The sequence below is a fragment of the Mya arenaria genome, chromosome 1 (assembly GCF_026914265.1).
Source record: "Mya arenaria isolate MELC-2E11 chromosome 1, ASM2691426v1".
NCBI lineage: Eukaryota > Metazoa > Mollusca > Bivalvia > Myida > Myidae > Mya > Mya arenaria.
The window spans coordinates 63,106,219-63,122,578 of NC_069122.1; the positions used below are offsets into that span (position 1 = coordinate 63,106,219).

Consider the following 16,360-nt stretch of genomic DNA (forward strand, 5'->3'; position numbering starts at 1 on the left):
GATACATATATATTGTGGTGACGTTATCACATTGTTTTACTGATTTTGAAGAGAAAACACATGCTATAAATAAATTATCACACTTGTGTCCATTGTTTTTTTTAAATATTAAACTTGTTGCACATAATGATAATGCTTGATAGAGTGGGCTAAGTTTCAGTCAGTGCAACTTGTTTAACCCTTTCATTTATCATTTATCTTTTATCCTCTATTAAGCATTGTCATAATATGGACCCGAAACGGATTACTGGCACAAATTGAAAATGGTTCATTTTCTTGGATCAAATTCAGTTATTGTTGCTAGAAGTACATGAAATGTATAAGGTCAATAAATCTAGTAAGAATTAAAATGTCTACACTAAATGTAAAAATCCCGGACACAAGCATGTGCACTATGACCTTTAAATGTCAGATGTGACCTTGAGGTATGGACCCGGGTCAAGGCCACTGCCCATCGTCTGAATGACGACAACATTTGTGCCAAGTAATATGGTAATCCATCAATGCATAAGTAAGTAAAAGCACGAACACGAGCTTGTGTATTCTGACTTTAAATATCTATGTGACCTTGACCTTTGAGGTATGGACCCGGGTCAAGGTCACTGCAAATCGTCTTGATAAGAAATGCATTTGTACCAAGTAATGTGGTAATTCATCAATGCATAAGTAAGTTATAGTGCGGACACGAGCATGTGTACTCTGACCTTTCAATGTTTCGTTTGACTTTGACCTTTGAGGTATGGACCCGGGTCAAGGTCACTGCACAACGTCTTATTGAAGACAACATTTGTACCAAGTAATATGGTTATCCATCAATGCATAAATAAGTTATAGCCCGGATACAAAATGTAACAGCCAGACAGACGGACGGACAGACAGACTGACAGACGGAGGAAGTGCATTCCTATAAACCCCTCCTCACTCCGTGGCCGGGGATTAATTAAACTGAATTCATTATGGTTATCATATGAATTATCGTTTACAAGTGTATGTGCCAGGGAAACAAGAAAGTTCACTAGTTATTGGGTCTGTTCTGATTGGTATTACTGTTTGGCTCAGACACTGGTAGAATCAGTCATGTTGCTTTTGTAATGTTTATTGTTATTTAAATGTCAACCTGTCAGCCACGCCTAGCTATATTGGCACCGCCTCCAGATATTATAATTGAGTTCACTTTTCTGCTGATAGCATCATAGCAAGCATGTAATTTTAGAAGTATTAAAATTCCTATACTGTGTTGAATCTTCATTCCTTAAAACCCAAAGATGTGACAGGTTTCATGTTTGTTTATCATGGGTTAATTTCTAGGCCATTTCACTGCATCGAACCATTGAAACATTTACTCAGTATATATTGTTATAAAAAAACAACAAATAAGTCAAAAACAAAGTATCATTTTTTTTGAAAATGTATTCAAAGGAAGGAATTATAACGTAAACTTGTCAGGTTACTATGCACTCCAGAATTAATTAACACTGTTTGGAATATTGATCAGCTTAATAACTGAGATATGAACTGTATAACCGTGTCAGGGTCCAGAATTATATAACATCTTATTGAAGCTTGATCTGCTTGTTGACATGAGACACGGTATAGTTAATATAGAAATAATATAAGTCTTTTACATACGTCAGTTCTTATTAAAATTCAGTTCTTATTAAACATCTATGAAACTAGTATTTAAGAGCCCGACCGGGAGCTTTGGTGAGAGAGTCGGAGAACATCTTGCCGACTGGAACTCTATTGAATGAAGTCTTTGAAAAAACAACTCTGTTTGAGACCATTACGTTACAAGAGTTTCTGTTGGATTAAAAAATTACATTGCAGAAAAGGGAAAGCTGTGTTTTCGTTATTTTATTTTGTTGTTTGTTGTTCTTTAAATTGTTTATGATTGTTTGGTTTTAAAATACACTTGTACGTGCAATTGAACATGATTGTATGTCACATAAATGAGATAAACAACATTCAATCCTAATTAAAACAACATTACTATGCAAAGCGTGCAGATAAAAATGTCAACTTAAATGATTACTTTCGTAATGATGTATCTGTTGTTAAGGTATTCAACCCAACAGTTCAATGTGCGTTAGCATTACTATACCATGTTACCTTTTGCAATTTTATGCATATATATATATAATTAAACGGCTTTTGTAAATACATGTTCCGATATTGTACCGATTAAAAACTATATGCTTTTATTTCCAGGTCACCAGCTCTTTGTTATGTTTTTGTATTGTATGTATGGTGGCATATTGCTGCCGTAAGATATCCTGCTAACGTTCACGAATTGCTTCGTGGTAATCACTTATTTTTTTGCGATAATTATCTAGATATCTAGTTAATATTCGTGAAACGTTTTCGGGAAGATACATTTCATAAGACAAAGAACTGGCTTGAATGTGCCCAGAACTGCCACCTGTTACCTTTATAAGCTCTACAACATCAACAGGTTAACTAGTTATGGTTTGCAAATTTCGCTTAAAATTGATAACTAGATAAGATTCGTGTTACCTCTTATCTATATTTTTTTTTTGCTTTTTGCTGTAACTGGTTATCTTGTTATGATTTGCGAATTCCATTTAGTAAGTAACTTACTAACCGTTACTAGATACGATTCGTATTAACACTTACCTATAAATTCATTTTTGGCTGTAAGCAGTAACAGGTCATCTTGTTATAATTTGCGAATTCCACTAAGTAGGTAACTTACTAACTGGTTAACGAGATATGATTCGTGCTACCAGTAACCTATAAATGCATTCTAGATTCAGGTGCTAACTAGTTATCTAGTTATGATTTGCGAATTTCGCTTAGTAAGTAACATACTAACTGGTAAACTAGATAAGATTCTTTTGTATAGGGATTTTCGTTTTTATGTCGTTGACAACATTAAACGACTAGACCGCCCGATACAGTCATTTTAATCAAACAGTAAACAAGACCGTTTTAAGCGATTTCAGAATTGAAAGTTCGAATACATTTCAAAATGCATTTTCCTATGTAGAGATATATAAAGTATGGATAAAGTATCTTAAATAATAAGTTTCATTTTATGAATTTATTTTTCCATCTTATCAAAAATTTGTTTAGCGAATTTCATGTTTACCTATTACATACAAACCGTAAGGGCCTAATAATAAATGTTGTTGTGTTATTTGGAGAAAAACAGAAAATACGGTTAATCACCAAATGGCGTCTGGCTGATATTTGTATAAAGGGACTAATTACGGGTTGCACTTAACAAACAAACAAAATGAGATGTTGGAACGAAAACCATGTTTTGGTATTATTCCGTGTTTTCCTGGAGTTAGCAGGTAAATTTGTTTTTCATGCATCTGTATAAAATAATAAATTGTATTGATTAATAAATTGAGTCTTTATCATGTACGATGTATTTATTTTTGCTTTTATTTTACTATTTTCGGATTTGTTTCAACTATTATATGAAAACTTAATTAATTTGTTAAACATTATATACTAATTGTAAGCTGTTCTTCAAAAGAATTGTAGTATTTGTTACGCATCCTTTCGTATCATGTTAAGGTCTTATTGAAAATAAATGGGCGGTTCACTATAGGCGAATGGCCTATAGTCTGACGTCTTATTTCAATGTATTACATACATTAAACTAACATACATGTATATGTAGAAGGTAATATATTACAATAACACTTCTCGGGGTTCTACGGTTTTTATTGTGGTGAAAAACCTATAAACATAACATATATTGAAATACAACACAAGACAAAAGTTAAAAGACATAATACAGGGTACAAAACAATAACCACGCCCGTGTAATGGAACAAAATAAAAAGAAATACAAATGTGTTTAACTATTTAGATATTATCTAATACAAACTACTATTCATTAACTATGTAATGACATAAAACAACTCACCAGGATATGAGACGATAAAATGTACTTAAATTTAAAACAGTTATATGATAAGCTGGTCATTATTTAACAAATTGAAAGTACCGCCCAACTTTGCAGTTTGACGTTCAGGTAATGAATGGTTAGAGGAAAACTAAAAAGTTAATCTTAGAGAGAAACTAAAAGGTTAATCTGATCCGGTGAAGATAAAAATATCGACAATGAAATAAAATGTAAATTAAAAATATGCTACTCAAAATTTGATAGGGATCATGTTTTTTAATATAAAGTACATACGTATTTCAAGAAAACGATATATCAACACTAAATGTTATCAAATGGCATTGTTTCAGATTTCAAATGTCATAAAATATCAGTACCAAACCAATTCCGTTCAAGCGTAACGGATTCCTAAACATGATAGGGGTCAAAAGCAGGCGTATATCAGGTTGTCAACAAAGTTGGAAAGTCAACAGAATATCTTTCAACTTTTCTTAAACCAATGTTAGTAGCTTGTGTGATGTCCACGAGCGTCAATAACAGCTTGACATCGCCTCCGCATGTTGCTGATAAGCCTTCGGGGCTGTTGATGAGGGAGTCTGGCCCATTCCTCCTGAAGCGCTGTTCTGAGCTGAGGAACCGTTGTTGGCTGGACCGGACGAGCAGAAACAGCTTTCTGAAGCATGCCCCAGGCATGCTCGGTCGGGTTCATGTCGAGGGAAAGAGCTGGCCAGTCCCTTCTCTCGATGGTAGCATTTTCCAGAAATAGGTTTGTGATGATTGCTCTGTGTGGGCGCGCATTATCATCCATAAGAATGAAATCAGGACCGATTGCATCTGCATACGGTCGAACATAAACGTCCAGGATCTCGATACAATAACGAACAGCCGTCAACGTACCGTTTTCAATTACGTATAAGACTGTTTTCCCGTGCATGCTGATTCCGGCCAATACCATGACTGAGCCCTTGCCATAACAGTCATGCTCGGCGACACAAACTTGAGCAAAACGTTCATTACGTAACCTCCACAATCTGGAACGTCGATCTGTAAAGTCAATACAACACTTTGACTCGTCTGTAAAAAGCCCTGTGGTCCATTCGTTTAACGTCCATCCAACGTGTTGACGTGCCCAGTCCAAACGCTCCTGGATGGGGTATCGGGTCAATGGGATGCGAATTGCCGGTCGTCGTGCCATCAAGCCAGCACTATGCAAACGATTTCTGATGATTTGCGTTTAAACTCTTACGTTTGTGGCGTTCTGGAAGTCATTACGTAACGAAGTGGCGTTACGAAAGCGGTAACGTCTGGCTAAAACCGCAATGTAACGATCCTGAATGTCAAATGTAGCCTTTGCACGACCACCACCATGTCGATGTTGAGCATTTCCATTCGTTTGATAACGATTCCACATCCTGCAAACTACTCTTTGTGACACATTCAGGTGTTCTGCTACAGTCCTCTGAGACAACCCTGCCTCCAGCATTCCAATGCCAACATGCATTTCATCAGGAGTTAAACGTCTTCTATTTGGCATTTTGAACACAATGTGGTAGATGGTCCGAGTAAAAATCGAATACACGAAGCGAAAAACAAGAAACGACCACATGTTTAAGTTAAATGTATGCCAAAAGGCCTTATTTCGTGGGTATGCAGTTTTCCGTGCCACCCGCGCACGCGCTGGTAGCAATACAATCAAAATCATCGAACATTCTAGAGGCCTGCGAAGGGATAAAACTAATGCTTTGAAATAAAATAAGCATGCTTATTTGGTTAAGTGTTTACAAATAACTAATTAAGTGATCCTTATCAAATTTTGAGTAGTATAGTAGGCGAAAAGTCCTGTTCTCACAAGACTTTCTTGTCAATGAACTCATCGCGAGTCTTGCCCATCCTCGAAAAAATACCATTCTTACACATAAATGTTTTTTAAGATACAACTCAATATCTAAATTACAACTGTAGTTAAGACTAGAGAAATGAAACCAAATGGGGGTAAAACTCCCCCTTTGGATTCAAAATTCTGTTTAAGTCACACTTGGGGATGTGACGGGGTCAAGCCATAATGCAGCCATTATAGGGCACAGGCAGACCTTTATAAACTCGACAGCAACAACAACCCATAATCCACTCCAGTGCAATACGGCCATATACCACTCTTGTGACGTCACGTCATAATAAGTATGTTGCGCAATATTAAATTGACGTCATTAAACCAATGAGTGCATCCTTAAAATGCAATTTATTATGCAAAGATGTGGCTTCTATGTGATCTAATCAGTAGTGTATATAATAAAAGGATTAATAATCCTTTTATTATATACACTACTGATTAGATCACCTAGTACTAATAATTTATTAGTACTGCGTTTTGATCCGGATATGGCGGAATGTCATATTCGATTCTGGTAGATTTTGATTTTACTCGGCTTGTGACTTGTGAAAACCGAATCTGCAAAAATCTACATGAGTCGAATACAACCGCCTGGATCAAAACGCAGTACTTATAACCCTATTATGTATAAAACCTGTTACCCCATGGACAGAGCATCTTTAACCCACAAGGCCATTTTAACTTTGAACAATCATTGTAAAAGACAACTTCATGTAGGACTACATACAAGATGCTAAGGAAGTAGTTTGGAAAAATGAGAATTATTTTCTCCGTCTTAATTTGTATGCATTAGATAACTCAATAAATGCAGCAGTTGACCATTCTTGCATTGTCCTCTGTCACTATCCTGATAGCTCCCTATCACAATAGTTGCAAAAGGTTGTAGGTTCATGATTCCCTGGTCCAATATGTCATACAGAAAGAAGATGTTGAATGTAGAGTCAAGAAGCTTTTTTTTCAGGCACTTCGAATTGAATAGTACTGTAACATTTGGATTGCCTAGAATTTGTTAGATTCGTAGGCAACATTATCAGGTGTTGCAGTACATTTGGCAAATACTTTTCACCCGTCCTTGTAAATCTAAAATGACTTTTATTTTGCAAAAGTAGTTCATATAACTATAATAAGGTTGCTAAATCAGAGTTTGAATAATTCAGAAAACTAGATGTGCCTTTAATTGCAGCAATTTGAACTCCAACTCATAATGTCAATTAAACTGGTTAAGCAATACTGCTGTTCCTTGGTATGGGGATTGCTTTATTTACTTGAATAAACAAACATTTCTTGCGTTGGATATTACAATGTATCTTTGATTTGGATTGTAAAGTATAACTTATATATATAAATATATATTTTTAACTTTTAATATGGAATTAGACAATTAATTAATTTTTCAACTGCGCACCAAAACCCTGAATCTGAATACACAAGCTCATGCATCAGTCAATTTCAACCATCCACCCCAGGTCCCGGAATACCAGGGACTTTTATTTTCGGTCCAGCCAACCCCAGCTAAATTCCCAGCCCTGCGGAGATAATCTGGTGGTTAAGTCCCCACCAAAGGCACCCGCACCCAAGGGACATAAGGTTAAGCCACAGGCACAGGTATACCCCCGGATGAGGGAGCCGTGGTTTCAATTGACTGGTGCATAATGATCCTTGTGATCCAATCTCATGCCAAGACGATTTCTGTTCTAACATTGCCAGGTTAGTTATTTTATTAGCATAAAAAAGCCTGGACAGTATTTGAGAAAGACTGTTGTGAGGTTAAATCTTCATTACTTCACTATTCCACAACATTGGGTGATAATGGAACTTTATTAAAAAAAATTGAATTGAATTTTGTTCCCTAAACGCAACAAGTCAACTGATTAATACAAATTAATTCAATTCTATCTCCAAAATATTCGGCACTGCATTGTTAAATAAAACTACAAAGTTAAATTATATAACCAAATACCTTTCCCTCAAATATTTCACAAATTTATATTGATACTTTATATCAACAACAATGCATCACATACTGTATCTCTGACTGATTATTGATTTTCATTCTTGGCTAGAAAACAAAAAGTGAGCACAAAGCGTCTTCAGAAAAAGAACTTGTAAAGTATGCACCAGTCAATTGTAACCACGCTCCCCGCAGGGAATAGCAGGTACTTTGACTTCGGTCCAGCCAGTCCCACCAGCCAGCCAGCCAACCACCACAATCTCCCGGCATTGCGAGGACACTAGTTTTGGCTTCCATAACTTTAATGTTGATATTTTTATGTTTACCACACATTGAACAAGTCCAAAAAGGTAATATATAATGTGTTCGCTGAAGTTCTTTAGCTACGAGGACACCTGACAGGTTAAAACACAGCCCCCCCCCCACTCCGCGTTATATCCCCAAAGGAGCCCTGGTAACAATTGACTGGTGCATTATACGAGAGGAAATCAAAATTGTGCAGGCAAGATTGTTTTACCTACGGCGATGGTTAATCACAATGTCATTGAACAAAATGTACTTACACTGAGAGTGGCTCCAAGACTTTCTATGCACATAGGTAAACTATCATCTTATTCATAAACCAGATGCTGTGCACATATTCATACATTTGGCTTCATTTAGAATGAAACTTCATAAATAAGTATGCGCATATTTGATATTTTTTATCTCCATTTTGCAAAATTGAAAGTACAACTGCACATCCGGTAATATCTAAGAATACAAGAATTATTTTCAATTTCGAAATGCGTCCAAACAGTGGCGTATCCTCAGAACCACCCAAGGAATGCATTGCTTGGAACAACTGCACATCCGATAACATCTTAGAATTCAAGAATGCTATCCACACGCAGGTATTTCTACTTCTTGATAAGCACCCATAAACCGAGGCAGACAAGCAATCACCAGACTGTACACGATGCCTCGACAAAACACCCTACTAGCAAATTCAATAAAAGGGCAAAACCAGATAGGTCAAACGAAGTCAAAAGTGCACACACTGAATCTCGTCTTTTACGACGTCGTTGCATCATTGACGGCAGGCTCCGCGAGGAACAGTCGCCCGTATATACACAATACAAACAAGCAAAAAATACGTTTAGAAAAATACACCTTAAAGCTATTGAAGCTCAAGAAAAGTACTTAGACGAGCTTAACAAAACGACTGAGTTAGGCTACAGTTTTTTTGGAAATTCCTTCGGTCAAGAAATACCAAAAAGACAAACGTCTGTTTAGAGATTATCTATAACAACAACGACGACGTCGTACGTGGCGTCAGACAGGATTGGGTACTTCCCTCTTTTTACTACCTGGTGTATAAAAACGCGTTATAACGACGTCTTTCCAGTTGCCGTCATAGGGCACAACTTCCGTCTGTAAATTCCGGAAGTTTAGCACTTGCAAAAGATATATCACTCGTCACATTTCTTTCTTGACGACCTTCACTGTATGGTCGATAAAGTCTACTCAGATCCCCCAAATCCTTACCATCGACGGTGAGCATATCATTCAACAAGTCACATCCATTACTCATCTTGGTAGTCCGCAGGATTCAAACTTAAAATGTACGGATGCATAACACAACGCATTCAAAAAGCAAGCAAATGCGCTCGTTTCAATGTTCGGACAGGGTGTTCACTCTTTTTGCAGCTTATACCAAAAGATAATAGTCCCGATGACACTTTCGGATCTGAGTTATGGAACAAAATGACCGTAAATGACACAGACAGTCGATCTATTTCAAAATTTTGTGGCAAAGAAGTGCAAGGCTTTCCTTTGCAAGTCAAATCCGATATGTCGGAATCTTAGCCGACATTGTAGCCAGTTCGATAAACGCAAACTGACGTTTTTGTTTAAAAAAGTAAGTTTGTTTCAATATTGTATAACGAAAGAAATATTGTATGTATTTATAAGACAATAACTCTGTGAAACTTGGTTTTATCCCGGATGTATGCAGAATACTCACAAAGTACAAGTTGCATGTTTTACTTAATGAGTGCTTTACAACATTATAAGTAGATTAAAAGATTTTTATCTATATTTAAATACGAAGTTAAATCCTACAATATTTGTAAAAATATATTGACACCAATATGCTATAGTTTTGAACTGTACAATTATTGTATATATGTTCTTTGTCTATTAATGTTTGTATGTATTATGAATATCTCCAGCCATGGGGGAAAAAGGTGTTGAGTTGAGTTCAAAGGCCCATGTGCTGCAACTTTGATATTATCTTATGCTCAATATATCTGAATTTATCCAATATTATCGAATATTAAATATGTCTAAATCTATCTAATATTATCAAATATTCAATACATTTGAATCTATCTGATAGTATTAAATATCGAATATATCTGAATCTAACTGATACTATCAAAATTTAATATTCAATAGGTCTGATTTTAAAAACCAACGACATCAATATAGTGTTATAGGTAAGAACATGAAATTAATTTCATTAAATCAGTCATAAAAAAAGAAAATTACAAGTTAAAGTAAATTTACAAAATTAAAACATTAGTTTCGCCAGCTTCAAGGATCAAATCAGGTTTAGATCTTCATACAGAGGTCAAAATAGCACTACATTACATAAGTAGTCATCATTGCAGCGAACGTTTTGAAAATTCAACGTTTACTTTCAGAAGGTTTTTGAACATAAATTTGAACAAAAATTATATCTTTTGTCAACATGGTTCGATATAAGTGATATGTTAAATAAGATGTGTTCGAAAAGCCTATTGCAACTAGAAATTTATTTCCATTGTATTTGTTAATTTTAACAAATACAATGCAAAAGGATTGCGGCTTGATCTTTGATCTTCGCTTGGCTGTCTGTTCAATAATTCAAAGCTATAAAAATAGCGTTCTGCGTAATGTGCGTGACAAAACTTAAAAAAGAATTAATTTCAACTCTCGAACTAAGGTTGGTTGTGGGTCGTTCAAAAAGAAGCATTTTGCGTAATGTGCATACCTGATCACCTGAGATAGTTAAAAAAGAATACGTATTTGGGAAAAGTTCTGATAAAATGAATGATTTATAAAGTAATGAAAGTTTAAAATGGTGATTTGTTTTATATAAAGCATTTTTTAAATTACATTATGCCGAGTTACAACTTTTTTGCCACAACCCGTATATTGTTTGAGCAGTTACTGGCATCAAAATATATCCCAGATAATTGTTATTCACCCGCTGGAATTTTGCTTCAACCAAAACGAAAACAATATCGTTTATATTTCAGGAACGCATAGCCACATGTTTATTCAGCATCTTCAACGAAATTTGAATGAATACAGAATTTCCCATTTTTCATGGAACCTTCGGAACATCGACAATGATAAATACGTATCGCTTAGAACGATAGAAAACAACAAAGACAAGGCGTTCAGATAATACTTGTTCAGTCACCGCCCGGATGTCAAGCAACTTCCAGACAGTGAGCATGTAGCAATGATGTACCGAGGTAAAACTGGGAATTACCCGGTGAAACTTCAAAAGAGAGAGACGGAACACCCTCAAATGATGGGGTTCAAAGATAAAAAAGGGAAACACCCGGTAAAACATCAGAAGAGAGAGGCGGAACACCCTTAAGTGATTATATACGGAGGTAAAACTGGCAATAACCCGGTTAAACTTCAAAGGAGAGAGGCCGAACCCCCTCAAATGATGACGTTCAAAGATAAAAATGGAAAACACAAAATAAAACATCAGAAGAGAGAGGCGGAACACCCACAAACGATGATGTACGGTGGTAAAACTGGGAATTACCCGGGGACACTTCAAAAGAGAGAGGCGGAACGCCCTCAAATGATGGGGTTCAAAGATAAAAAAAAGGGAAACACCCGGTAAACATCAGAAGAGAGAGGCGAAACACCCACAAGTGATGATATACGGAGGTAAAACTGGCAATAACCTGGTAAAACTTCAGAGGAGAGAGGCCGAGCCCCCTCAAATGATGGGGTTCAAAGATAAAAAAGGGAAACACCAAATAAAACATCAGAAGAGAGAGGCGGAACACCCACAATTGATGATGTACGGAGGTAAAACTGGGAATTACCCGGGGACACTTCAAAAGAGAGAGGTGGAACGCCCTCAAATGATGGGGTTCAAAGATAACAAAGGGAAACACCCGGTAAAACATCAGAAGAGAGAGGCGGAACACCCACAATGATGATATACGGAGGTAAAACTGGCAATAACCCGGTAAAACTTCAAAGAAGAGAGGGCGAGCCCCCTCAAATGATGGGGTTCAAAGATAAAAAAGGGAAACACCAAATAAAACATCAGAAGAGAGAGGCGGAACACCCACAATTGATGATGTACGGAGGTAAAACTGGGAATTACCCGGGGACACTTCAAAAGAGAGAGACGGAACGCCCTCAAATGATGGGGTTCAAAGATAAAAAAGGGAAACACCCGGTAAAACATCAGAAGAGAGAGGCGGAACACCCACAATGATGATATACGGAGGTAAAACTGGCAATAACCCGGTAAAACTTCAAAGGAGAGAGGCCGAGCCCCCTCAAATGATGGGGTTCAAAGATAAAAAAGGGAAACACCAAATAAAACATCAGAAGAGAGAGGCGGAACACCCACAATTGATGATGTACGGAGGTAAAACTGGGAATTACCCGGCGACATTTCAAAAGAGAGAGGCGGAACACCCTCAAATGATGGGGTTCAAGGATAAAAAGGGAAACACCCGGTAAAACATCAGAAGAGAGAGGTGGAACACCCACAAACGATGATGTACGGAGGAAAAACTGGCAATAACCCGGTGAATCGTCAGAAGAGAGAGGCGGAACCCCCTCAAATGATGGGGTTCAAAGATAAAAAAAGGGAAACACCTGATCAAACTTCAGAAGAGAGAGGCAGAACACCGAAAACTGATGATGTATGGAGGTAAAACGGGCAATTACCCGGTAAAACTTCAGAGGAGAGAGGCCGAACCCCCTCAAACGATGATATTCAAAGATGAAACTGGGGGTAACCCGGTGAAATTTCAGAAGAGAGAGGCGCAAAACCCACAAACGAGGAAACACAAAGATAAAACAAAGAATAACCCGGTGAAGGTTCAGAGGAGAGAGGCCGAACCCCCTCAAATGATGTTTTACAAAGATAAAACTAGGAATAACCCGCTTGAACTTCAGAAGAGAGAGGCGGTACACCCACAGATGATAATATACAAAGATAAAACTAGGAAAAATGCGGTGAAACATCAAAAGAGAGAGGGCGAACCCCCTCAAAAGAGTGTATATGACGTACCGCAAGTAATGATGTATGGTAATAAATTCATCCCCTCGAAACTGCGACAAATTATGGTAAATAACAAACCACAGATGATGGTATATATTAAAGCGTTAATGGTGATGTATTGTGATAAAATACGTCCTTTGAACCTTCGACAGAAATCGACAAATCATCCACAAATGATGGTATATAACGAACCACAAATGGTGAGGTATGGAGATAAAATACTCCCTTCGCAACTTCTGAAGTTATCTTTGGAATATCCACAGATTATGGTATATACCACCCCACAGTCGATGAGTTATAACGGCGAGAAAGATCATTTAACGAAACGGTATTTAAAAGAGCAACCAGAAGAACTGTCCTTGATAAACAAATCAAATGCAAGTAGTATTGAAACCAACAATTTGGAGTATTTTGATCCGTACATACATCTGTGGTGTTTAATTGCAGAATCTTTGTCTCTTAAATTCCCAGAGGAGGATGTGTATTTTAAGAGCTGGAGCCAGCGTATTGTCCTCTTTAATTATAGCCAGCTTAACAGAAGTAAATTCACAGAACTTTTCCCTCGATTACCACTGCACGTTATGATTGAAGAATTGTCTCTGACAAACATATTTCAAAACTTATTCTGGCAATTTAGTTTTGACCAAGCATTCATGAACCAAAAATTAGCCTTATCAGGAATGTCTGGATTTCCACAATTAAGCTTAAACAGAAAGAAAGATTTTACACTGAACTTGAGAAACATCAAACAATCAAAGTACCGGTAGTAGAGGAGAGTGTGATTTTAAGTTTCGACCATCCTGATTTGGTTGAAGGCCTTTATCGTTCAGGGCTATTTGAAAAGAGTAGGGAATATGTAGATGCTGGAAAGCATTTGTATTCATCACCAAAGTGCGCACCAAAAATTGCGCACCAAAACCCTGAATCTGAATACACAAGCTCATGCATCAGTCAATTTCAACCATCCACCCCAGGTCCCGGAATACCAGGGACTTTTATTTTCGGTCCAGCCAACCCCAGCTAAATTCCCAGCCCTGCGGAGATAATCTGGTGGTTAAGTCCCCACCAAAGGCACCCGCACCCAAGGGACATAAGGTTAAGCCACAGGCACAGGTATACCCCCGGATGAGGGAGCCGTGGTTTCAATTGACTGGTGCATAATGATCCTTGTGATCCAATCTCATGCCAAGACGATTTCTGTTCTAACATTGCCAGGTTAGTTATTTTATTAGCATAAAAAAGCCTGGACAGTATTTGAGAAAGACTGTTGTGAGGTTAAATCTTCATTACTTCACTATTCCACAACATTGGGTGATAATGGAACTTTATTAAAAAAAATTGAATTGAATTTTGTTCCCTAAACGCAACAAGTCAACTGATTAATACAAATTAATTCAATTCTATCTCCAAAATATTCGGCACTGCATTGTTAAATAAAACTACAAAGTTAAATTATATAACCAAATACCTTTCCCTCAAATATTTCACAAATTTATATTGATACTTTATATCAACAACAATGCATCACATACTGTATCTCTGACTGATTATTGATTTTCATTCTTGGCTAGAAAACAAAAAGTGAGCACAAAGCGTCTTCAGAAAAAGAACTTGTAAAGTATGCACCAGTCAATTGTAACCACGCTCCCCGCAGGGAATAGCAGGTACTTTGACTTCGGTCCAGCCAGTCCCACCAGCCAGCCAGCCAACCACCACAATCTCCCGGCATTGCGAGGACACTAGTTTTGGCTTCCATAACTTTAATGTTGATATTTTTATGTTTACAACACATTGAACAAGTCCAAAAAGGTAATATATAATGTGTTCGCTGAAGTTCTTTAGCTACGAGGACACCTGACAGGTTAAAACACAGCCCCCCCCCCCACTCCGCGTTATATCCCCAAGGAGCCCTGGTAACAATTGACTGGTGCATTATACGAGAGGAAATCAAAATTGTGCAGGCAAGATTGTTTTACCTACGGCGATGGTTAATCACAATGTCATTGAACAAAATGTACTTACACTGAGAGTGGCTCCAAGACTTTCTATGCACATAGGTAAACTATCATCTTATTCATAAACCAGATGCTGTGCACATATTCATACATTTGGCTTCATTTAGAATGAAACTTCATAAATAAGTATGCGCATATTTGATATTTTTTATCTCCATTTTGCAAAATTGAAAGTACAACTGCACATCCGGTAATATCTAAGAATACAAGAATTATTTTCAATTTCGAAATGCGTCCAAACAGTGGCGTATCCTCAGAACCACCCAAGGAATGCATTGCTTGGAACAACTGCACATCCGATAACATCTTAGAATTCAAGAATGCTATCCACACGCAGGTATTTCTACTTCTTGATAAGCACCCATAAACCGAGGCAGACAAGCAATCACCAGACTGTACACGATGCCTCGACAAAACACCCTACTAGCAAATTCAATAAAAGGGCAAAACCAGATAGGTCAAACGAAGTCAAAAGTGCACACACTGAATCTCGTCTTTTACGACGTCGTTGCATCATTGACGGCAGGCTCCGCGAGGAACAGTCGCCCGTATATACACAATACAAACAAGCAAAAAATACGTTTAGAAAAATACACCTTAAAGCTATTGAAGCTCAAGAAAAGTACTTAGACGAGCTTAACAAAACGACTGAGTTAGGCTACAGTTTTTTTGGAAATTCCTTCGGTCAAGAAATACCAAAAAGACAAACGTCTGTTTAGAGATTATCTATAACAACAACGACGACGTCGTACGTGGCGTCAGACAGGATTGGGTACTTCCCTCTTTTTACTACCTGGTGTATAAAGACGCGTTATAACGACGTCTTTCCAGTTGCCGTCATAGGGCACAACTTCCGTCTGTAAATTCCGGAAGTTTAGCACTTGCAAAAGATATATCACTCGTCACATTTCTTTCTTGACGACCTTCACTGTATGGTCGATAAAGTCTACTCAGATCCCCCAAATCCTTACCATCGACGGTGAGCATATCATTCAACAAGTCACATCCATTACTCATCTTGGTAGTCCGCAGGATTCAAACTTAAAATGTACGGATGCATAACACAACGCATTCAAAAAGCAAGCAAATGCGCTCGTTTCAATGGTCGGACAGGGTGTTCACTCTTTTTGCAGCTTATACCAAAAGATAATAGTCCCGATGACACTTTCGGATCTGAGTTATGGAACAAAATGACCGTAAATGACACAGACAGTCGATCTATTTCAAAATTTTGTGGCAAAGAAGTGCAAGGCTTTCCTTTGCAAGTCAAATCCGATATGTCGGAATCTTAGCCGACATTGTAGCCAGTTCGATAAACGCAAAC

General features: G+C 37.4%; 1 protein-coding gene across 1 annotated transcript; it reads left to right on the plus strand.

The window, feature by feature from the left end:
- Positions 1-3,099: 3,099 nt before the first annotated feature.
- LOC128231822 (uncharacterized) lies at positions 3,100-14,369 on the plus strand. Its single transcript, XM_052945033.1, has 2 exons — positions 3,100-3,317; positions 11,007-14,369. The coding sequence occupies exon 2, from the start codon at positions 12,655-12,657 to the stop codon at positions 13,786-13,788; it is 1,134 nt and encodes a 377-aa protein (XP_052800993.1). The 5' UTR covers positions 3,100-3,317; positions 11,007-12,654; the 3' UTR covers positions 13,789-14,369.
- The last annotated feature ends 1,991 nt before the right edge of the window (positions 14,370-16,360 follow it).